General features: G+C 47.6%; 1 protein-coding gene across 2 annotated transcripts in view; it reads left to right on the top strand.

Moving 5' to 3' along the window:
• The window catches only part of LOC139372525 (cytoplasmic protein NCK2-like), a 60910-nt gene extending 36985 nt beyond the window's left edge, over positions 1-23925 (top strand). The window contains exons 1-4 of one of the 2 annotated variants that reach the window (XM_071112258.1): positions 1274-1398; positions 2861-3102; positions 21658-22412; positions 22696-23925. In XM_071112258.1, the coding sequence (XP_070968359.1) occupies positions 2877-3102; positions 21658-22412; positions 22696-22890 (1176 nt within the window). In that variant the 5' untranslated portion in view covers positions 1274-1398; positions 2861-2876 and the 3' untranslated portion in view covers positions 22891-23925. Of the gene's footprint in view, positions 1-1273; positions 1399-2860; positions 3103-21657; positions 22413-22695 lie in introns of those variants that run through there. The other variant, XM_071112257.1, reaches the window with a different exon arrangement.
• Positions 23926-25295: the final 1370 nt, after the last annotated feature.

Raw genomic sequence — 25295 nt, 5'->3', positions numbered from 1 at the left:
TGAGTTGGAGGCGTGCGTGGCCACGCAGTCGTGGGTGAACAGGGAGTACAGGAGAGGGCTCAGAACGCAACCGTGTGGGGCCCCAGTGTTGAGGATCAGCGGGGAGGAGATGTTGTTGCCTACCCTCACCACCTGGGGGCGGCCCGTCAGGAAGTCCAGTACCCAGTTGCACAGGGCGGGGTCGAGACCCAGGGTCTCGAGCTTGATGACGAGCTTGGAGGGTACTATGGTGTTGAATGCCGAGCTGTAGTCGATGAACAGCATTCTCACATAGGTATTCCTCTTGTCCAGATGGGTTAGGGCAGTGTGCAGTGTGGTTGAGATTGCATCGTCTGTGGACCTATTTGGGCGGTAAGCAAATTGGAGTGGGTCTAGGGTGTCAGGTAGGGTGGAGGTGATATGGTCCTTGACTAGTCTCTCAAAGCACTTCATGATGACGGATGTGAGTGCTACGGGGCGGTAGTCATTTAGCTCAGTTACCTTAGCTTTCTTGGGAACAGGAACATAGGCACCTAAGTATCGTGACAATATCATATATTTACAAGACAGTAGAACACGCAAACACAACTCAAGACACTTACATTTGTTCTGTATTGCTTCATGAACACCTCCTATTCATAACTAACACTGGCTGACAGCTGTGTGGAAAGACCAAGCTCTGTGAGCCCTTTCTAATAGCCATGAAATGTGAATGCCTACTCTGTAATGGTGAAAATCCATGCGATTTCCTACTTAAACTGATCCCAAAAAAAATGAACTGCAACATATAGACCTTAAGGATAATCATGACCATGGTTTAATTTGGAAATGCCTATCTTTATTTGTCCACGCTTACGGTAGGTTGGCCTTACCACGGAATTACCCCTATATGCCCAAAGCTTGGGATAAAACCGAGAAGGTTTTTTAAAGAAAATGAGCTTAGGGTAGAAGTCTAGTTGAGTAACTTAAACTGTATAATCAATAAAGATGGTTTAATATGTTGGCAGGCAACGGAGGATATATGGTGCGTTGAGGTAAATAGGTTTTATGGCTTTGCAATTTGCATATCTGTTTTCAGCATTAGGCCCAAAATCAACTGCTGCTTGAAAATAATGTCTTCAACATGTTTGTGCCTTTTTAACCCTGCCAGTTGATGACAGTAGGCTTGACAGCCTTTATCAGGCTCTTTCTGCCCTACGGTCATGGATGAGAGAGGAAAGAATTCCAGTAGGGTGACATCACTCTCAGACAATAGTGGCTTTCTCTTGCTGGGTCACTGAGGTTCTTTACTGTAGCCTTATTGAGTCATATCAAACTCAATGGGCTGTAGAAATAACAGCGAATCAGTAAAGACACAACCCTCGCAGCCCTACGTACTTGTTTCCTGAAACCTTCGACTAAAGAACACTTTCAATTGAGGTGAGCATGCTTTTTATTCAAAGAGTTTGATCCGGGTCTGGAAAACTGGCCCTCCGAGTTGAAAAGAAAGACTGTATGAACTGTGAATAATGCGGTCTCAGTCAGGCGGAGAAGTGGCCAGTGGTTAGTGTGACAGTTCTGAAGTGTGTGCATTATCGTTTTTGCTTGGCGCCTGGAACCCCCCAGCCCTCCCTCTATGACTTGTCAAGGCCGTCCCGCTGAAGGGTGATGGGTGAGAGGGCTGGAGACTCCGGTGCTGGATGGCTTACAGCCTCATCCCTATGGAGGGTGTCAGGACAATGGGGGAGGGCACCTCTGACTGGCCCTGGAAGGAAAAACGGCCTGTCACTGCAATATCTCTCTGACACACACGGTTTGGCTGGGGACACCATCCAGTAAGAGAGCACTCCATGTTGTCTCTCTCTCGCTGTCTCTCTCTCTCGCTCTCTCTGGCTTTCTCATTCTATCTCCTTTTCTACTCCCCCTCTCATCTCTTTTACCCCCCCATGTCCCTAATGTCTCTATCTTGGCATCTCACTCTCGTTTTTCTTTTCTCCCATCCCTTCCTCCATCTCTCCCTCTCCAATCCCTCCCTCCCTCCATCTCTCTCTCCATGAATAGACACCAGTCTTTGTGTTTACCCTCAGTGTGCAGCAGCGCTAGATATCTCCTGGATCGGTTTGATATATTCTTTATTAGGACTGCAGGTGCTGGCTGCCATAACTCTTTCTCCTCTCTCGCTCTCTCTTTAAACCGTGCGTGTGTATAGACGCATTTAACATAGAACAGTGCTCTGCTCAGTGTGTCGCTGACTAATTTGGTACATTTAAGAATAATAAGAGAAGTTGGTAAAAGAGAGAGGCTCTTGTGTGGTTTGGAAGTAAAGTGTGAACTCCCAGCTTAGTCTACAAGTAGGGAAGGAGACACACACACACACACACACACGGTAGTTCTCAGCCTACCTGGATTACAGGGCAGAGAGGCTTTGCTCTGCCAGATGTCTTACAACAACAGCTGTGTGACAGACACCAAGTGCCAAGTCCAGGCCGGCACCCTGTCAGTCTGAGACACACACGTTTTATTCATGTGTGTGTATTGCTGGTGTTCGTCTGTGTGTGCATTTTCGAGTGTTAAATGCCTTGTTAACTAGGGCAGGGACAATTCCTTAGAATCGTGGCAAGGAAACAACACACCAAGCGGATTTAACTTCTTTAGGAAAACGGAGCTAATGTTGTAAACAAACGTTATGTTGTTATCCTGAGTCGCATTTGTTTATTTTCCAAGCTATAGCGCACACTATTTTAAATACAGTAGGATTTTAAAGGACCAAAGAGTTTCTTTGTGTTTTTCTTCTTTTTTTTTACCATGTAAAGAATATCGCGATAAAGGGCACCGTGACAGCCCTACTGTTAACCCCACCCTGACCTAACAGTATGTCTCTCTGTGTGTCTCTCTGTTCCAGAGGGGCTCCATGAAAAATGACAGAGGAGGTGATAGTTATAGCCAAGTGGGACTACTCGGCTCAGCAGGAACAGGAACTTGACATCCGGAAAAACGAGCGGCTGTGGCTCCTGGATGACAGCAAGACGTGGTGGAGGGTGAGGAACGCCTCCAACCGGACCGGCTACGTCCCCTCTAACTATGTGGAGAGGAAAAACAGCTTAAAGAAGGCCTCGCTGGTGAAAAACATCAAAGACACACTCGGTGAGTTGGGTTAAGTGTGTAGGTGGGTGGACGAGGGTGTGCGTAAGACGGGGCATCTCTGCTGTTTTCTAGGGGTGCACAGAGGCGGTGCACACTATCTCCAAGTAGTGTGTGTGTGTGTGTTTTTCTTCTCTCTGCTGTTTTCTAAGGGTGCCTCCACAGAGGCGTCTCACCTCTGTGTGTTTAATGCGAATGAGACACTGTTAAATGCTTGACTCCTTCACACACTTACTCTCCAGTTAGAAATGATTTCTCAAGGCTGGTGATTTGTAAACAGTATGTTTAATACAGAAGAGTTTTGTTTTGTGAGGCCGTCCCTTAAGCTATTCATTATCAGGCTAGGGAAAGCTGGTGTGATCAATCAGGAGAAATGTCGGTATTGAAGCTGCTTTTTCCCAGGTCAGAGGAGGTAAGAACTAATTTAATATGAAGTGCAAGGATCAAAGATTTTCTTGGCTGGACAACGCCTGGGATTAGCTGAGCTCCTGTAATTCTCACTGTGGACTGATCGGGTAGAACTCTCACCCTTATTAGGCTAATGAATTAATCTCTGTTGGTAGATACAAAGATGTTCGTACTCACAGAGAATTGGAGCTCCTTTCCAAATGGAGCGAAAGGGCAAGGCGATGCAATTTTTTCATTTAAGTGGTCGACACTCAAGAGTGATACTGGGCAATAGGAACTGAAGTTGTGATGAGATGGAACCTTGCCATTCAATGTTATCTGGGATGAATAGGCGCATGCATCAGAAATGCACAAGATAAATGAGACTTCGAACTGAAAGAATAGGATTACAATCCAAGAGGATTTCTCCTAGTGCTTTGCCTAGTTGTCAGAGGTCTTGACAGACAATGCAATTAACAACCTGCTGCTTGTCTGATCCCGGCACTGGGTCTCTGATCAGCCACGCATCCTATGCTGAAAGCCGAGAGAGATGGAGAGAATTAGAATGTGTAAGACGGGGGGGGGGGCAGAAAGAGAGAGGGGAGGAGTATGTTGGTAGTAAATCTCTCTGTCAGGAGAAACAGGCCATGGCCCATGGCATTTACTGTCCCTGAATACTGCTTTATCTGATGTAGCTAGCTGTACACTCATCTGTACTCTCTCTCACTTTTGTTCTCTCTCTCTGTGAATTAATGAGCCTTGGAACTTCAGGAAACATTTTTCACGTCTCTAATCTCCCCTATCATCCATCGCAGATGAATAATCTACATAATGTTTAGTGAGGATAAATTGAGAAGATAAATTGTAGCCCTGGGCAGGCAGAGAGTGGACAGCTCACCATGGACACGTGGCACGTGTTGTGCTGTTTAGGGAATAATCGATCATTTGACGGCTGTTCGGGCCCACAGCTGACAGGTCGATATCTAACCTCCGTCATGACAGTCTGACAGGGTCTCCTACTGTTTGCTATGGCAACCTCAAGGGCACGTGTGTTAAAATGGGGGTTAAATTAACCTGGTTTTGAGTGGAGGGGAATGGTATTAAATGTTAAGAACTGTAAAACCAAGCTATGACAGCTGTTGGTAACACCGGATGCAACCAGAGCCAACCATTTTTAGTTTATGGGATGTCTTTTAATATGGCTGGATTTCATTCCTCTCTCTCTCAGGAAACATAGTTCACTGCTGTTCCTCCCTGATGGGTTTTGGATGTTAAAACACTTATGGTCTTCCAGTCTTCGTTGGCTTATGTCCATGCCTTTTCAGTCTAAGGATGTCGGTCTTCGTTGCATGTTGCTCCCAAGGTTGCATGTTGCTCCCAAGGTTGCATGTTGCTCCCAAGGTTGCATGTTGCTCCCAAGGTTGCGTCACGCTTCAACAATCCATCGTTTGCTCTGTGTCAGTGGAATGCATGTGTAACCAACTTGCAGTGACCTGCCGTGTGGATCCCTCTGGCAGGATAGAACGAACACAGGTTGTGTCCATCGTTTACAGCAGCTCTCTGGCAACGCGCCATGTTGTTCTGCTCCATGGATTGGCTATAACAAGCTTCACAGAGGTTACACAGATCTGTCTCCTTTATGTCTCATCACGGTGATAACCTACTTACTGTGTTCTCTATCCAACTCCCAACAGCGTCGCCGTGGAGCGTTCAGGTGGAAATATGTTATGTAGAACAGACCTCTGACAGAATAAGGGTTCTTGTTGGCTCTATTCATGATACACTGCTCAAAAAAATAAAGGAAACACTAAAATAACACATCCTAGATCTGAATGAATGAAATATTCTTATTAAATACTTTTTTCTTTACATAGTTGAATGTGCTGACAACGAAATCACACACAAATTATCAATGGAAATCAAATTTATCAACCCATGGAGGTCTGGATTTGGAGTCACACTCAAAATTAAAGTGGAAAACCACACTGCAGGCTGATCCAACTTTGATGTAATGTCCTTAAAACAAGTCAAAATGAGGCTCAGTAGTGTGTGTGGCCTCCATGTGCCTGTATGACCTCCCTACAACGCCTGGGCATGCTCCTGATGAGGTGGCGGATGGTCTCCTGAGGGATCTCCTCCCAGACCTGGACTAAAGCATCTGCCAACTCCTGGACAGTCTGGTGCAACGTGGCGTTGGTGGATGGAGCAAGACATGATGTCCCAGATGTGCTCAATTGGATTCAGGTCTGGGGAACGGGCGGGCCAGTCCATAGCATCAATGCCTTCCTCTTGCAGGAACTGCTGACACACTCTAGCCACATGAGGTCTAGCATTGTCTTGCATTAGGAGGAACCCAGGGCCAACCGCACCAGCATATGGTCTCACAAGGGGTCTGAAGATCTCATCTCGGTACATAATGGCAGTCAGGCTACCTCTGGCGAGCACATGGAGGGATGTGCGGCCCCCCAAAGAAATGCCACCCCACACCATGACTGACCCATCGCCAAACCGGTCATGCTGGAGGATGTTGCAGGCAGCAGAACGTTCTCCACGGCGTCTCCAGACTGTCACGTCTGTCACATGTGCTCAGTGTGAACCTGCTTTCATCTGTGAAGAGCACAGGGCGCCAGTGGCGAATTTGCCAGTCTTGGTGTTCTCTGGCAAATGCCAAACATCCTGCACGGTGTTGGGCTGTAAGCACAACCCCCACCTGTGGACTTCGGGCCCTCATACCACCCTCATGGAGTCTGTTTCTGACCGTTTGAGCAGACACATGCACATTTGTGGCCTGCTGGAGGTCATTTTGCAGTGCTCTGGCAGTGCTCCTCCTGCTCCTCCTGGCACAAAGGCGGAGGTAGCGGTCCTGCTGCTGGGTTGTTGCCCTCCTACGGCCTCCTCCACGTCTCCTGATGTACTGGCCTGTCTCCTGGTAGCGCCTTCATGCTCTGGACACTACGCTGACAGACACAGCAAACCACTGGATGAGCTGCACTACCTGAGCCACTTGTGTGGGTTGTAGACTCCGTCTCATGCTACCACTAGAGTGAAAGCACCGCCAGCATTCAAAAGTGACCAAAACATCAGCCAGGAAGCATAGGAACTGAGAAGTGGTCTAGTCCTTTATTGGGGGTGTCTTGCTAGTTGCCTATAATTTCCACCTGTTGTCTATTCCATTTGCACAACAGCATGTGACATTTATTGTCAATCGGTGTTCCTTCCTAACTGGACAGTTTGATTTCACAGAAGTGTGATTGACTACTTTCTATGTGCAACGTTCAACACATTTGCTTCCTGAATGTGACTCTGGTCTGCATTAGACTATTAGGCTTCTACTATATCTGTTTAAGTGTTAATGCCCTCGATGCCGGTGTTTGGAGGATATATTGGCACAGGTGTTGAGAAACATTGTCTCGAGCCAGGAAACTGGTCTAATATATCCTCCAAACACCGGCTTCGAGGGCGTTATCACTTTTTAACAGGTTACCAACATATTCAAATAATGATTGACATATTTTCATTAACTTTATTTGGATTCATTTGTTCATACTATTTCATCCTTCCACGAGATATAGTCCTGACACACATCTAGGGTTACTACCCAAGCCGGCAGGTCGTTCGTTATATCGGTTCGGTTGACAGAGACGCGACTCAGTCGTTAAGTCCCTTTGTTCTGTATCTATGAACACGACTCAGTCGTTCATTCTAAATGTTCCATTGTCATACTGGCTGGCAACGGTCATACTGGCTGGCAACGTTCTTATCCCTTGCTTACTAGCTAGCCAACTACGGTTAACTTAGTCATGTCAAAAAGCATCCAGAATAACAATAAAGTAGCTGCATTTTCATTTGTTTAAGCTGTTTTCTAGTGACATGGATTTTGATACATTCACAACAATGAGCTAATGATGCACCATTTTGCCTGGCATAGAAAACTTGCTCTCTTGTCAGGACACTGTTGTTCAGATGAGCTAGCTAACAACACAGCTAACACAATCACGTCAAACTGAAGCTGGAAAGACTGTAAACTAGCTGCATTTAATTTAGTTTGACCTGTTTTCTGTTGACATTTCTTTGTATGTGTCCATAAAAATGATGCTGATTCAGGATTTCGACTGGCTGAGAAAAGATGCATGTCTGTCTCGTCCCGATCTCCCGACCCCGACACGTTCATTACTATGGGACAGCTGTAGATGAAATTTCAATATTGAAATAATGTTGCAAATGTCAGAGAGACAGACCGCAAGTTTTATACACATCTCCGCTATTGAAAACCAATTGCTAGTCTAAAAGAAATGGGAGATAATGTCTAGATGCTTTTTATAGTGGAGATCAAATGTATAAATTGCCTGGCTGGGCTGATGAGACAGTGGATTGCACAGTGAGATGGAACAGAGTAAATAGGCATTTCCACGTCATAGCTTTAGCCGGTGGTAACTTGTGGAATAAACACCGGCTGAAATGCGGTTTTAACCAATCAGCGCCGGGATTAGACCCCACCCGTTGTATAAATAGTGAGTAACCTGAGGGTGTTTTCTGCTGCTAACAGTGACACATACTCTTCCCTACCAATCCAGCTATTTATCAATTAATATAAACCTGGAGACACTGTTCAAAGGGGAAACTCTATATCCACTACAGCTCTCTTTGTTCTCTGTTGTCAGGCCTGTAGTGTGAGACAGAGCTTTTTGGCATCTCTTTCTCTCACTCACTCTCTCCCTCCCCCCTCCCACCACCAAGGCAGATGAAGTGGTGGAAGGTGGGTTACTGCTTTGTGTAAGGAATGCACACTCAAATACCATCAGGCTTACACTGTGATTACTAATGCGGGCATGCGCTTAAACACACACACGCCTTGAACGCACCCACACGTGAACTTGCTAACTGCTATGTTCTTGTTGTTGTATTGAATTGTTTGCATCCCCAATGGGGATCATTAGAAATGTCAGAACATTTAACCAATCATCTCCAGACAACTTGCTACAACCGTGGCTTCCTCCAAGGACAACCCCTGTGTGTGTGTGTGTGTATGGCTGGACCTCCATCTGTTTTCTGATTGGTTATTACCAGGGTTACTTCAACCAGTGACACGTTTGCCTTCTCTACGGCAGGTGTTATGCCTTCATGTTTTCACTGGAAACACCAAAGCGATGCAATATTTGCTTTAGTCAGTCACCAGTTGATTTGAATCCTATCTAGTATAGGTCTACTTATCTTCTATGATTATTTAGTCATAAAGTGTGTGTGTGTGTGTGTGTGTGTGTGTTCTAAGTAATCAGGTTTGTGCAGTACATAATCATCTCTAACCACTGAGGTGTTATAATTACCAACACAACTGCAGCCCTTTGTAGCGATTCAAATGACCTCCGTTTCTGTTTTGGAGCTGGGTCTACTGATAGGCTTCTGATGTGTTCTTAGCTCTCTATTGGGTGCCAGTCAGTATAATGCTCTGCCTGTTGAAACGTTGGCTCCGTTCACCTTCCCACAAATAATGACCTGGTGCCAACCCAGCTAGAATGAAACTCAACTCCATGTCCTCCGTTCATCTTAGTGGAACAGTTCACATTGGGTGCCTCAAATGTCACCCTGATCCCTATATAGTGCACTATGTTTTTTATATATTTTTTATACCAGAGCTCAGGTCAAAAGTAGTGCACTATATAGTGAATAGGGTGCCATTTGGGACGCAGACAGTCTTGCCAACTGGAACCTTTTTCAAAAGAACTAAAACTGTAATCTACCTTAACGTTTCTTTATGGACTATTGAATAATCATGACATTAAATAAACTTTGCCTTTTTAAACAGCTTGGAAATTTCCAGAAAATGATGTCATGGCTTTAGAAGCTTCTGATAGGTTAATTGACATAATTTGAGTCAATTGGAGGTGTACCTGTGGATGTATTTCAAGGCCTACTTTCAAACTCAGTGCCTCTTTGCTTGACATCATGGGAAAATCAAAATAAATCAGGCAAGACCTCAGACAAGTTTCACAAGTTTGGTTCATCCTTGGGACCGATTTCCAAAGGCCTGAAGGTACCACGTTCATCTGTACAAACAATAGTACGCAAGTATAAACACCATGGGACCACGCAGCCATCATACCGCTCAGGAAGGAGACGCGTTCTGTCTCCTAGAGATGAACGTACTTTGGTGCGAAAAGTGCAAAACAATCCCAGAACAGCAAAGGACCTTTCTGGAGGAAACCGGTACAAAAGTATCTATATCCACAGGAAAACAAGTTCAATATCGACATAACCTGAAAGGCCGCTCAGCAAGGAAGAAGCCACTCTTCCAAAACCGCCATAAAAAAGCCAGACTATGGTTTGCAGCTGCACATGGGGACAAAGATCGTACTTTTTGGAGAAATATCCTCTGGTCTGATGAAACAAAAATAGAACTGTTTGGCCATAATGACCATCGTTATGTTTGGAGGAAGCCGAAAAACACCATCCCAACCATGAAGCACGGGGGTGGCAGCATCATGTTGTGGGGGTGCTTTGCTGCAGGAGGGACTGGTGCACTTCACAAAATAGATGGCATCATGAGGCAGAAAACTTCTGTGGATATATTGAAGCAACATCTCAAGACATCAGTCAGGAAGTTAAAGCTTGGTTGCAAATGGGCCTTACAAATGGACAATGACCCCAAGTATACTTCCACATTTGTGGCAAAATGGCTTAAGGAAAACAAAGTCAAGGTATTGGAGTGGGTATCACAAAGTCCTGACGTCAATCCTATAGAACATTTGTGGGCAGAACTGAAAAAGTGTTTGCGAGCAAGGAGGCCTACAAACCTGACTCAGTTACACCAGCTCTGTCAGGAGGAATGGGCCAAAATTCACCGAACTTATTGTGGGAAGCTTGTGGAAGGCTACCCAAAACGTTTGACCCAAGTTAAACAATTTAAAGGCAATGCTACCAAATACTAATTGAGTGTATGTAAACTTCTGACCCACTGGGATGAAAGAAATAAAAGCTGGAATAAATAATTCTCTCTACTATTATTCTGACATTTTGACATTCTTAAATAAAGTGGTGTTCCTAACTGACCTAAGACAGGGAATTTGTACTTCGATTAAATGTCAGGAATTGTGAAAAACAAAGTTGAAATATATTTGGCTACGGTGTATGTAAACATCTGACTTCAACTGTATATGGCCAACGTACCATGGCTAAGGGCTGTTCTTAAGCACGACCCAACGCAGAGTGCCTGGATGCAGCCCTTAGCTGTAGTATATTGGCCATATACCACAAGAGACTAGTCAAGGACCATATCACCTCCACCCTACCTGACACCCTAGACCCACTCCAATTTGCTTACCGCCCAAATAGGTCCACAGACGATGCAATCTCAACCACACTGCACACTGCCCTAACCCATCTGGACAAGATATGTGAGAATGCTGTTCATCGACTACAGCTCGGCATTTAACACCATAGTGCCCTCCAAGCTCGTCATCACGCTCGAGACCCTGGATCTCGACCCCGCCCTGTGCAACTGGGTACTGGACTTCCTGACGGGCCGCCCCCAGGTGGTGAGGGTAGGCAACAACATCTGATCCTCAACACTGGGGCCCCACAAGGGTGCGTTCTGAGCCCTCTCCTGTTCACCCACGACTGCGTGGCCACGCACGCCTCCAACTCAATCATCAAGTTTGCGGACGACAGTGGTAGGCTTGATTACCAACAACGACGAGACGGCCTACAGGGAGGAGGTTGAGGGCCCTCGGAGTGTGGTGTCAGGAAAATAACCTCACACTCAACGTCAACAAAACTAAGGAGATGATTGTGGACTTCAGGAAACAGCAGAGGGAACACCCCCCTATCCACATCGATGGAACAGTAGTGGAGAGGGTAGTAAGTTTTAAGTTCCTCGGCATACACATCACAGACAAACTGAATTGGTCCACCCACACAGACAGCATCGTGAAGAAGGCGCAGCAGCGCCTCTTCAACCTCAGGAGGCTTGTCACCAAAAGCACTCACAAACTTCTACAGATGCACAATTGAGAGCATCCTGTCGGGCTGTATCACCGCCTGGTACGGCAACTGCTCCGCCCACAACCGTAAGACTCTCCAGAGGGTAGTGAGGTCTGCACAACGCATCACCGGGGGCAAACTACCTGCCCTCCAGGACACCTACACCACCCGATGTCACAGGAAGGCCATAAAGATCATTAAGGACAACAACCACCCGAGCCACTGCCTGTTCACCCCGCTATCATCCAGACGGCAAGGTCAGTACAGGTGCATCAAAGCTGGGACCGAGAGACTGAAAAACAGCTTCTATCTCAAGGCCATCAGACTGTTAAACAGCCACCACTAACATTGAGTGGCTGCTGCCAACACACTGACTCAACTCCAGCCACTTTAATAATGGGAATTGATGGAAATTGATGTAAAATATATCACTAGCCACTTTAAACAATGCTACCTAATATAATGTTTACATACCCTACATTATTCATCTCATATGTATACGTATATACTTTACTCTATATCATCTACTGCATCTTTATGTAATACATGTATCACTAGCCACTTTAACTATGCCACTTTGTTTACATACTCATCTCATATGTATATACTGCACTCAATACCATCTACTGTATTTTGCCTATGCCGCTCTGTACCATCACTCATTCATATATCTTTATGTACATATTCTTTATCCCCTTACACTTGTGTCTATAAGGTAGTAGTTTTGGAATTGTTAGCTAGATTACTTGTTGGTTATTACTGCATTGTCGGGAACTAGCAGCACAAGCATTTCGCTACACTCGCATTAACATCTGCTAACTATGTGTATGTGACAAATAAAATTTGATTTGATTTGATATACGACGGCTGTCAGCCAATCAGCATCCGGGCTTGAACCAGCCAGTTCATAATGACAAATAAATAATGTTTTGTCGAAGATGTGGCTAATTTAAAATTGGGTGACCTAAGGCGGTCAAGTAGATGAATTGTGTTTTTAAATGAACCCTCCAAGTACAGTTGTCTGATGAAGATATGTTTTGTTAATGCCTCTTGCTTATCACTGATTCTGTAAACAAGGTGGTTAAAAGGCTTTCCTCTTGATTAGCTACATTCTTTGAGTCTTGGCCACTCTGCAGACAGACCTCATTCTGGGGGTGCTACCCTCATTGATTTGACGTTTTCTCTGTCATAATGTCAGTGTAATGAGGGTTGTGTTCAGGCCACTGGCTCTGTCAATACGGTGTTCAACCATTCAGGGCTGGCAGTTGGACATTGTTGTCACGGCTCGATTTGTTGCCATGCGATGTATGTACGGTCACGTTGTCTTTGCTGACAACTTCAGGGGCCCAAATGTAGTATGCTGCTCAGCCAGGGGAGAAGACGTGCCTTCTAGCGAGCCAGAGCGTTGCTGGTCAGTACTAAATGTTAGCGTTTTTAAAACCTGTATTGTCAAGCTGATCGTGTTGCATTCCTAATATATAGATCGAACTACGTTGTGATTGTCCGGAACTTGTGAGATGCTTTTGACAAAAAGTGGTGCTCGGCTTACTCCGAGCCAGAAGCTGCTACTGCTGAGGTTTCTTCCTATCTGAATGCAGAGACTTGTCAAGGGAATTGAGTCTGTGATGGGCGATCGGAGGACAGTAGAACAGACAGAGAAATTGCTGCTGAGACAAGAATGGCTAAGGCTTGATTTGACAAGTGACAGAGAGCGACGGGGAGCCGTAGAGGGGTGTAGAGTTAAACGACTAGAGTATTGTCTGGGAGACGAGCACTCTCCGCCTCTACTCTACTCTCTCCATCCTACTGCGCTATCCGCCTCTCTCCTTCGTCCTCCACCCCCCTCGTCCTCTTAAGTACACCCACACAGCTCTCCCAGCCATCGTGCAGAAAATAAAAAATGTAATTATGAGAGAATGAGTTCCCGGCAAACCTCAGATAATCATCTTACTCTGATATTCATCAGTGATTGTAGGGTAGATATAGGTAGATGTAGCCTAGGTATTGGTTTACAGTATATCCTCCCTGTGCTGGAATTTAATTTCAGACTAAGGCATGGAGAAGAAAATCAGCTTTATAAAAATTGAATAAAGCGAAAGTTGCTGGCGAGTGATTCATTAGTCTCATACCACACCTTAAGTGAAGTGTCTCATTAGGAGAGAGAGGGAGGGGGAGAGAGACAGGTTGGGAGGAGAGAGAGAGGGAGGGGGAGAGAGACAGGTTGGGAGGAGAGAGAGGAGGGAAGGGGAGAGAGACAGGGTGGGAGGAGAGAGAGGAGGGAAGGGGAGAGAGACAGGGTGGGAGGAGAGAGAGGAGGGAAGGGGAGAGAGACAGGGTGGGAGGAGAGACAGGGTGGGAGGAGAGAGAGGAGGGAAGGAGAGAGAGAGGTAGGGGGAGGGAGAGAGGGGGAGGGGAGGGAGAGAGAGAGGGTGGGGGAGGGAGAGAGAGAGGGTGGGGGAGAGAGGGTGCGAGCGAGAGAGACAGACAGGGTGGGAGGAGAGGGAGAGAGACAGACGGGTTGGGAGGAGAGGGAGAGGAAGGTGGGAGGAGAGAGAAAGGAGGGGGAGAGACAGACAGGGTGGGAGGAGAGGGAGAGACAGACAGGGTGGGAGGAGAGAGAGAGACAGACAGGGTGGGAGGAGAGAGAGAGAGACAGACAGGGTGGGAGGAGAGAGAGAGACAGACAGGGTGGGAGGAGAGAGAAAGACAGACAGGGTGGGATGAGAGAGAGAGACAGACAGGGTGTGATGAGAGAGAGAGAGACAGACAGGGTGGGATGAGAGAGAGAGACAGACAGGGTGGGATGAGAGAGAGAGACAGTCAGGGTGGGATGAGAGAGAGAGACAGACAGGGTGGGATGAGAGAGAGAGACAGACAGGGTGGGATGAGAGAGAGAGACAGACAGGGTGGGATGAGAGAGAGAGACAGACAGGGTGGGATGAGAGAGAGAGACAGACAGGGTGGGATGAGAGAGAGAGACAGACAGGGTGGGAGGAGAGAGAGACAGACAGGGTGGGAGGGGAAGAGAGACAGACAGGGTGGGATGAGAGAGAGAGACAGACAGGGTGGGATGAGAGAGAGAGACAGACAGGGTGGGAGGAGAGAGAGAGACAGACAGGGTGAGAGGAGAGGGGGGGAGAGAGAGCAACATACAGGGTGGGAGGAGAGAGAGGTAGGGGGAGGGAGACAGGGTGGGAGGGGAGAGTGGGAGGGGAGGGGAGGGGGAGAGAGAGGGTGGGGGAGAGAGGTTGCGAGCGAGAGAGACAGACAGGGTGGGAGGAGAGGGAGAGAGACAGACGGGTTGGGAGGAGAGGGAGAGGAGGGTGGGAGGATAGAGAAGGGAGGGGGAGAGACAGACAGGGTGGGAGGAGGGGGAGAGACAGACAGGGTGGGAGGAGGGGGAGAGACAGACAGGGTGGGAGGAGGGGGAGAGACAGACAGGGTGGGAGGAGAGGGAGAGACAGACAGGGTGGGAGGAGAGAGAGAGACAGACAGGGTGGGAGGAGAGAGAGAGACAGACAGGGTGGAAGGAGAGAGAGAGACAGACAGGGTGGAAGGAGAGAGAGAGACAGACAGGGTGGGATGAGAGAGAGAGACAGACAGGGTGGGATGAGAGAGAGAGACAGACAGGGTGGGATGAGAGAGAGAAACAGACAGGGTGGGATGAGAGAGAGAGACAGACAGGGTGGGATGAGAGAGAGAGACAGACAGGGTGGGAGGAGAGAGAGACAGACAGGGTGGGAGGGGAAGAGAGACAGACAGGGTGGGATGAGAGAGAGAGAGACAGACAGGGTGGGATGAGAGAGAGAGAGAGAGACAGACAGGGTGGGATGAGAGAGAGAGACAGACAGGGTGGGATGAGAGAGACAGACAGGGTGGGATGAGAGAGACAGACAGGGTGGGATGAGAGAGAGAGACAGACAGGGTGGGATGAGAGAGAGAGAGACAGACAGGGTGGGAGAAGAGAGTGAGACAGACAGGGTGGGAGGGGTAGAGAGACAGACAGGGTGGGATGAGAGAGAGAGACAGACAGGGTGGGAGGGGTAGAGAGACAGACAGGGTGGGATGAGAGAGAGAGACAGACAGGGTGGGATGAGAGAGAGAGACAGACAGGGTGGGAGGAGAGAGAGAGGAGGGGAAGAGAGACAGACAGGGTGGGAGGGGAAGAGAGACAGACAGGGTGGGAGGGAAGAGAGACAGACAGGGTGGAAGGGAAGAGAGACAGACAGGGTGGAAGGGAAGAGAGACAGACAGGGTGGAAGGAGAGAGACAGACAGGGTGGAAGGAGAGAGACAGACAGGGTGGAAGGAGAGAGAGACAGACAGGGTGGAAGGAGAGAGAGACAGACAGGGTGGAAGGAGAGAGAGACAGACAGGGTGGAAGGAGAGAGAGAGACAGACAGGGTGGGAGGAGAGAGAGACAGACAGGGTGGGAGGAGAGAGAGACAGACGGGGTGGGAGGAGAGAGAGACACGGGGTGGGAGGAGAGAGAGAGACACGGGGTGGGAGGAGAGAGAGAGACACGGGGTGGGAGGAGAGAGAGAGACACGGGGTGGGAGGAGAGAGAGAGACACGGGGTGGGAGGAGAGAGAGAGACACGGGGTGGGAGGAGAGAGACTGACAGGGTGGGAAGAGAGAGGAGAGAGGGGGAGAGAGACAGACAGACAGGGTGGGAGGAGAGGGGGTGGGAGGAGAGAGAGTGGAGGGTTGGAGGAGAGAGAGAGAGAGGAGGGAGGGGGAGAGACAGACTGGGTGGGAGGAGAGAGGGGGAGAGGGAGACAGACAGGGTGGGAGGAGAAAGAGGAGGGGGAGAGAGACAGACAGGGTTGGTGGAGAGAGAGACAGACAGGGTGGGAGGAGAGAGAGGAGGGCACTAAGGACCACCTGGACTCACATTCTTCTTGTGGATCACACTGCTACTTAATAGCATGGTGGGCAGTGGACCAATTATCTATTATCGGAGACCATCTGAGCTTTATATTGCAAGGAGAACATTCTGACTAAGCACAGCCTGTTCTATTCGTCAGCCCATGAAATGGGCCTATATCTGGGATTGATACTGAATAGCTTGGCAGTCACTTCTCATCGAATGACTTACTTTTCTCACTCCTCTAGTACCACTGCAGTAGCCATACATGATTAGTGTTACTCTGCAATCACCATTTTGTTACATTGAACAGTTATCCCCAGGTCCTCTACATTGCTTCCCTGCAACTGTCCCTAGCCTGTTCTTCTTAATCAGCATAAATTAAGAGTATCGTTAAGCATCGAGTCAGCTGTATGGGTCAAACACTGTGACTCGCCTCGGGCCTGGTGGAATTGATGGCTTGGTGAGGGCCCAGTTGAATGGATGGCTTGGTGAGGGCCCAGTTGAATGGAGGACTTGGTGAGAGCCCAGTTGAATGAATGGATAGCTTGGGGAGGGTCCAGTTGAATGAATGGATGGCTTGGTGAGGGCCCAGTTGAATGGATGGATGGCTTGGTGAGAGCCCAGTTGAATGAATGGATAGCTTGGGGAGGGTCCAGTTGAATGAATGGATGGCTTGGTGAGGGCCCAGTTGAATGGATGGATGGCTTGGTGAGGGCCCAGTTGAATGAATAGAGGACTTGGTGAGGGCCCAGTTGAATGGATGGCTTGGTGAGGGCCCAGTTGAATGGATGGATGGCTTGGTGAGGGCCCAGTTGAATGAATGGATGACTTGGTGAGGGCCCAGTTGAATTAATGGATGGCTTGGTGAGGGCCCAGTTGAATGAATGGAGGACTTGGTGAGAGCCCAGTTGAATGAATGGATAGCTTGGGGAGGGTCCAGTTGAATGAATGGATGGCTTGGTGAGGGCCCATTTGAATTAATGGATGGCTTGGTGAGGGCCCAGTTGAATGAATGGATGGCTTGGTGAGGGCCCAGTTGAATGGATGGATGGCTTGGTGAGGGCCCAGTTGAATGAATGGATGGCTTGGGGAGGGTCCAGTTGAATGAATGGATGGCTTGGTGAGGGCCCATTTGAATTAATGGATGGCTTGGTGAGGGCCCAGTTGAATTAATGGATGGCTTGGTGAGGGCCCAGTTGAATGAATGGATGGCTTGGTGAGGGCCCAGTTGATCGGGGTAGACAGTCTTTTAAAATTTTTAAAATTATTTTTAAGTTTGACCCCCAATTTCGATCTTGTCTCATCGCTGCAACTCCAACGGGCTCGGGAGGTGAAGGTCGAGTCATTCGTCCAAACCGCGCCTCTTAACACCCGTCCGCTTAACCTGGAAGCCAGCCGCACCAATGTATCGAACGAAACATCGTTCACCTGACGACTGAGGTCGGCGTGCAGGCGCCCGTTCCGTCAGAAGGAGTCGCTAGAGCGCAATGAGCCAAGTAAAGCCCCCCCCAACCCGGACGACGCTGGGCCAATTGTGCTTTATGCTCTCAAGGCACTTCCTCACGATTTATACCTACTTATTTTTGTATTATCTTTCAGGTTCCCATTAGCGCTTGTTGCTGTCTAATTAGTGTTGTCACTGTCATCGCAGCGTTGCTTAGTGGGGGCGACTGTGAGTTAGTGTGTCGTTACCGTTGTGGTGTGTGAGCGCAGCACAGAGTGCCTCGTTTGTTGTTGCATGCTGCAGAGGAATGAGCATGAAAGTCATGGACCAGCTGTCAGAGCTTGCTGAGGAAGGAAGGTATATGTGCGTCATCTCTTAGAAAAGTTGTGTGTGTAAATGCTAATCTACCTGCCTGCCTGCTGCTTGCTCTACAACCCTTCGAAAAGGCATCGGGCCTACCGTGTAAAACACCAGCCCTGTACAATCCCGTATGTAAAACTAATCTTAGCTATTTCCTTTATTTCTGTGAAAGCTATAAATAGTGACGGTGCCGCCTCCTCACAGCTTGTTGTGTGAGGGGTGGAATGGCTTGTTGATGGGGGATAGTTGTGACAGGGGCTAAGTGATGGTATTTCACCATCCTCCACCCCCCCCCCCCACCTCTCAAGGGCACTGTTTTCCAAATCGATCACTTTCTTCCCACCCCCCAGGCCGAAACAGAAGCAGCTTACCCCTGTTTTCCCTGTGACGCTGCCACTGGCCTTGCTGTGTCATGATGGAGGCTGATTCATGGAGACGAGGGCTGTCTTCTCGTCATTTCAACTCTGAGGGTGTATTATTCTGTTTGTTGTGGGTCATATTTAACTTGTTCGGTCCATCATCCTGTCGGTCTCCATATATATGTGTGTGTGTGTTTCTCCGTATGTAGGATCCAGGCTTGTCTGTGATTGAACCAGTATCTGGGCAAAGGAGCCTCTTCCGGTTCAAAACAATACCTTGAACTGTTTTCGGTTGCTTGTGCATGTTTATTTAGTCCTTTATTGGAAGTGCACACCGAGCGTAACGGCAGTAAATGACGATCGTTGCAGGCAAGGCGTATTCCGTGAGTGACAAATGTATTTTGACGTGACTGGTTCGGTCTACGATATGCTCTTTTCACGAGGGGTAGTACTATGATGGGAGACCGAGAGGTCTATGATTTAATCATGTTTTTTTTTGGTCCCACCGGCGTCGTGTTATCTGTGCTGCGTGTTACTGGGCACGTGTAAGCTACGTGATGCTTCCCGTGAGCAGGCGTGTTTGTCATTGTGAGATGAGCTCCACATTTTGAATGCAAGTGTTTGTCTGTGTGCGTGCCTGCTGCCTGCTGCCTGCTGCCTGCTTATTACAAACCCGTGTTCAGCCCATCTCATCTCCAGGTTTGCGCGCTCTTGTAAGTCTGCTAAGAACGGTGTGCTGCTGTACACTCAAAACCAACACTGTCCCTGGTTGGCTGCGTGCTCCGTTGGAGCAGAAGGCCGGTTAAGCGTCAAGGACACCGAAGGTCAGAAAGCCGCCTTGTTTCATGCATGAGATTGGGCGGGGTGGAGGAGGAAGAGGGGGGGTGGAGTGGTTGTTGGTGACCTTTCGGAGTGCTCTCCTACCTGGCTGTGAGGGAGTGGCTGAGCGGGTTGAGGTTAATTCTCTCTAACACTAGGCTTTAAACAACAATGATCCTCTTCCTTCTGCTTGCATGAGTGATTCTCTATATTGTCTTAAATAGATAGTTCGAGGGATTGAGAGTCTAAAGTGAAAGGAGGAGCCTAATTTTACAGGAGTAGTTTACAGTGGGGGACCGGTTTGGGGGGTTGTTGTTGAAAGAGGTTAAAGGTCAATATTTTCCAGCGAGAGAGCCAACCAAACACTCCATAGTAAGTGTCCCAAATGTCACCCTATTCCCTACATAGGGTTTTAGTGCACTACTTTTGACCATGTTCTGACCAAAGCCTATAGGGCTCTGGTCAGAAGTAGCGCACTATGTAGGGAATAGGGTGCAATTTGGGATGCAGAACTTGTCCACCCTCCCGACCACCTCGGTGTAATCTGATCTACGTTTCCTGTCTCCTAAACAGCCTTCCTTTACAGTAGTCTGGTCAGTAGCTGCCTGAGAGGAATTAACATCGCCTATCAATTAGAGGTCGACTGACTATGATTTTTCAACACCGATACCGATAAAATTGAGGACCAAAAAAGCCGATACCGATTAATCAGCCGATTTTTTTATTTTTTATTTTTTATTTGTAAAAATGACAATTACAACAATACTGAATGAACACTTATTTTTACATAATATAATACATCAATAAAATAAATTTAGCCTCAAGTAAATAATGAAACATGTTCAATTTGGTTTCAATAATGCAAAAACAAAGTGTTGGAGAAGAAAGTAAAAGTGCAATATGTGCCATGTAAGAAAACGTGAGAACATATGAAAGCTGGTGGTTCCTTTTAACATGAGTCCTCAATATTCCCAGGTAAGAAGTTTTAGGTTGTAGTTATTATAGGAATTATAGGACTATTTCCCTCTATACCATTTGTATTTCATTAACCTTTGACTATTAGATGTTCTTATAGGCACTTTAGTATTGCCAGTGTAACAGTATAGCTTCCGTCCCTCTCCTCGCTCCTCCCTGGGCTCGAACCAGCAACACAACGACAACAGCCACCATCGAAGCAGCGTTACCCATGCAGAGCAAGGGGAACAACTACTAGAAGGCTCAGAGCGAGTGACGTTTGAAACACTATTAGCGCACGCTAACTAGCTAGCCATTTCACTTTGGTTACACCAGCCTCATCTCGAGTTGATAGGCTTGAAGTCATAAACAGTGCAATGCTTTACGCACAATGAAGAGCTGCTGGCAAAACGCACGAAAGTGCTGTTTGAATTAATGTTTACGTGCCTGCTTCTGCCTACCATCGCTCAGTCAGATACTTAGATACTTGTATGCTTGTATGCTCAGTCAGATTATATGCAACACAGGACACGCTAGATAATATCTAGTAATATCGTCAACCATGTGTAGTTAACTAGTGATTATGATTGATTGTTTTTTATAAGATAATTTTAATGCTAGCTAGCAACTTACCTTGGCTTACTGCATTTGCGTAACAGGCAGTCTCCTTGTGGAGTGCAATGAGAGAGAGGCAGGTCGTTATTGCGTTGGACTAGTTAACTGTAAGGTTGCAAGATTGGATCCCCCGAGCTGACAAGGTGAAAATCTGTCGTTCTGCCCCTGAACAAGGCAGTTAACCCACCGTTCCTAGGCTTTCATTGAAAATAAGAATGTGTTCTTAACTGACTAAAGGTATAAAAAATAATAATAATTGGCGCCCAAAAATACCCATTTCCGATTGTTATCAGCCATTCCGATTTAATCGGTCAACCTCTACTATCAATAGCCAGAACAAGCCCCCCCCCGGTCTCTCCTCTGGCCTTACCTTCAGTTTGCTTCCAGCACTAATTACCCAGAACCCCTCACTCCCCCCTAACTCTATCTGAAGTGTTTACCTCTCTCCCTGGCTGCAGCCTCAAAGAGAAGTGGTGACCTCCTAACCCTGGACCGTCCTCTACCAGCAGTACTAGCAGCTAATTAGCTCAGCTTGCTGCTGCACCTCACTTGAAGGCTGTTGTTGGAGTAGCGTAGCTGCCTACTCAATCTCAATGACCACGTAGGGCTTTCGGTTTGGAGCCATTTTCATCTCAGGACTTTTAACCTAATATGTTGAAGGGCTTTTTACTATGTTATTCTGCTCTGTTGTGGAACTACTGCGGAGATCTTCAATTTGTGGTATAAATATATGTCTATTGTACCAAGTTATTTCTCTGTCTCTCCCTCTCTAAGGCCTGGGGAAGACTAAGAGGAAGACGAGTGCGCGCGATGCCTCTCCAACACCCAGCACGGACGCAGAGTACCCGTCCAATGGTGGCGGAGGTAGCAGCGCGGAGCGTATCTATGACCTCAGCATCCCAGCCCTGGTCAAGTTCGCCTACACGGCGGAGCGGGAAGACGAGCTGACACTGGTGAAGGGGTCAAGGGTCATTGTCATGGAGAAGTGTAGCGACGGCTGGTGGCGAGGGAGTTCTGAAGGTCGGGTAGGTTGGTTCCCCTCTAACTATGTCCTGGAGGAGGGAGAGGAGGAGGCCGTCTGGGGGGACCTAGGCGGAGGTTACCCAGGACAGGGGGCAGGGTCGGGAGGGGTGGCCAACGGGACCACCAGGGCGATCCACACTGTTCAGACGCTGTACCCCTTCAGCTCTGTGACCGATGAGGAGCTGAACTTTGAAAAGGGCGAAGTGATGGAGGTGCTGGAGAAACCGGAGAACGACCCTGAGTGGTGGCGGTGTCGGAACGCTCGTGGACAGGTGGGCCTGGTGCCAAAGAACTATGTGATTATCCTTAGCGACGATCCAGCCCCCGGGGGTGGGATGGGCTCGAGCCCCCACTCGCCCCAGATCAACTACACAGGGCCGGCCCGCGTGGGAAAGTTTGCCGGGAAGGACTGGTACTATGGGGGAGTGACCAGGCATCAGGCAGAGTGTGCGCTCAACGAGAGAGGAGGTCAGGGAGACTTCCTGGTCAGAGACAGCGAATCATCGGTGAGTGGTCGAGAGAGTATTGTGATTGGTGGAAATGAGGGGAGAACAGTTGATTTTCGTGTCTCTTATTATTTATATGATAATGTACTCTATGGTTTACAATAGCTTTATCATACTGTATTTTGAGCTGTTTTTATTGGGAAAGCTGTCTTGAGGGAAATCGTACATTATTCAGTGGGATGGGTGGACTTTACAGTAGAACTAAGGCCCCCTCTAGTGGCTTAAGAATGAAACTCCATGGCAATAGTCATCCATTTCTTATCTCTCGCTCTCTCTCTCCCAGCCCAGTGATTTCTCCGTGTCCCTCAAGGCGATGGGAAAGAACAAGCACTTCAAGGTTGCGCTGGCGGAGGGTGTCTACTGTATCGGCCAGAGACGCTTCAGCAGCATGGACGAACTGGTGGAGCATTACAAAAAAGCCCCGATCTTCACCAGTGAACATGGAGACAAACTCTACCTGGTCAAACCTCTGCTGTGACCACACACAAATGCTCGCGTTCATACATTTGCATACACACACACACACACTCCGGACCCCGGTGCTCGGCCTGGCCTAATAACAAGCCTTATTACCGGACTTGCGACTGACTGATTGGGCACAGCAATATCCACTGGTCTGCCCATGACCCTTCAATACAGGTGCTAAAAGTCACCATAAACTCAACAGAGAATCAGTTAGCACAGAGAGAGACTCAAATGGTACATGTTGGCCACCGTAGCTCAGATTCCTTTCAGAATAATGACATTGAGTCCTGTCCAGAAGTGTCCAGAGAAAAGCTTCAGTAAGGGCCCGTCTGTAAGCACCCGCTCTTTGCCTTGGCTGACAACTCCACCTCCTAGTAAAAGCCCTGCCGGTGCCTCCTAGGTTTTTGGAGTGAGCACGGATGGGGATTTACAGTCAATGGTTCCTTCACAACAGCTACAGACGCTATGAAAGTGAATATTTAATGTGACCCGTCCCTTGCAGAAAGTAGTATTACGTTTCCATAGACTCTTGTACCAGAAAGAAAGGCACCACAAATGGTACTTGTACTGTATTTACCAGATAAGGAAAGGACGCCCTCTGTAGGTGTATTGTGGAATGGACACGGTCAGGAAGCTGCGCGTTGAATGTCCGTGGATGTATACCGCCGACCATGTGCCACACCCCCATACTGCTCAAATGTGCCCCTAACGTTCTCTTCGAATCCACTGCTTTCCTCAACGTCCAAGTGGAAACATTGCTGACCGAGGACGGAGATTCAAGAGCGATAGGAAAACGTTTAGTTGGTTGTCTGTTTGCCAATCAAAGTCTGTTCAAAATTAGTTTCCTGCTTTTAAAAATGAAAAACTGTGTCTTAATGTTACTGAGCACTGTTATTTAAATCTTGTTTTCAGCTGTGTATGTATATATTAAAAAGAAGAATAAGGTGAATATTATATGAATTTAGATACAGCGGAAGGTACAGTACTCCAAGATGGTGTGGTGACTGAGGATTGAAATACTTTTGTTCAATTAAAAGTTTTGCCGAAATAAGCTTTCTGGTTGCACATTTGTCTGCAGTGTCATTTTATTCCCTTTCACGTTTTTAAAATATTGTTCAATCTTGTTCAATTAGAATACGTTCAAATTGCATTTCTGTATTTACCATTTTCTACCAGCAGATGGCAATGTTACTGCAGGTAGGATTTCGTCATTTCAGGACCTGAGGGCCCATCCTGATGCAAGAGCTTAGGTAACCACAAAAGTGCTTGCTTCCTTTACGTCTTATCAGAACGTTTGGAATGCCTCTCCTTAATCCCGATACGGCATGAGGAGATCTGGTTTGTCTCCAAATATGGTTTGTCCCAAATTGCACCTTATGGGCCCCTGGTCAAAAGTAATGGACTATTTAGGTAATAGGATGTCATTTGGGAAGCAGACACTGCTTCTGATACCTTACAACCTAACCCATGGTAGCCTTGTTGTCTCTTTCCTAGAGATAAATGAGTGTAGATATAGCTAGCCAGATCCAAGACAGGTGTTGCCGAGACGTAATGCTCCTGTACAACTCCTCAGGGACAAACGGAGGTGCATGTGGACTGTATTTGAGGCCTCCATTGTGGTCGTCTGGTTGAGACCGTGTAGAAGTACATAAAGAGGAGCCGAGAGAGAACGCAGTCCTTGGCTCACAGTTACGGTATGTGTAAGACTATGTGGTGTTTGTATAGTTTTGTCTTTTCTAATATTATAATGTGTGCCATTTAGCAGACGCTTTTATCTCGACGTCACACATGCATCCATTTTCTTTGAGCTTTTGTCACTTTCAAGATGTGCAGGTATTGATCGAACGTTTTACTGTACATGAAAGGATGATTGATAATTGAGTTTTATTAGATGAATGGACGACATTAACAGACAAATACTATTTTCTGCAACAGTACATGATTGTCATGCTCGGGTACATCAGCAATGGTAAGTTATCTAGAAGGGTACAATTTGTCTGCATTGGACCTAGTTGGTGAAGGGTAAGAGTGTTGACATTCCCCTCTCCTCCGTCTCCCCTTCGTCCACAAAGGAAGCCTTTCAGTCCGTTGACATGTCTGCTTCAGGTGTGAGAAGTGGAGACTGGGTAGGAAAGAGAGGGCGGTGGGTTCGGAGGTAAGGTATGGCTTGTGGATCTGAAGTGTGAAGGACCAACATATCCTGGACAGCTCTGTTTACTGTATCTGTCCTCTCAACCAGGTTCTGGGTATATCTGGACATACACACGCTACACACACACGCCCAGAGCAAGAGGACCAAGAGCCCGGATCCAGCACCGGGTACCTGTATCAGTGTAAATGAAGATTGTTTATTGATTTTGCTTTGGGTGATTTATCTTGTTACTCGGGGGGGAAATGCCAACATTGCACCTGCTGCAA

The sequence above is a fragment of the Oncorhynchus clarkii genome, chromosome 18, assembly GCF_045791955.1.
Source record: "Oncorhynchus clarkii lewisi isolate Uvic-CL-2024 chromosome 18, UVic_Ocla_1.0, whole genome shotgun sequence".
NCBI classification, from domain to species: domain Eukaryota; kingdom Metazoa; phylum Chordata; class Actinopteri; order Salmoniformes; family Salmonidae; genus Oncorhynchus; species Oncorhynchus clarkii.
The sequence above is the reverse complement of the archived record's forward strand: the minus strand, read 5'-3'. Positions and strand labels throughout refer to the sequence as shown.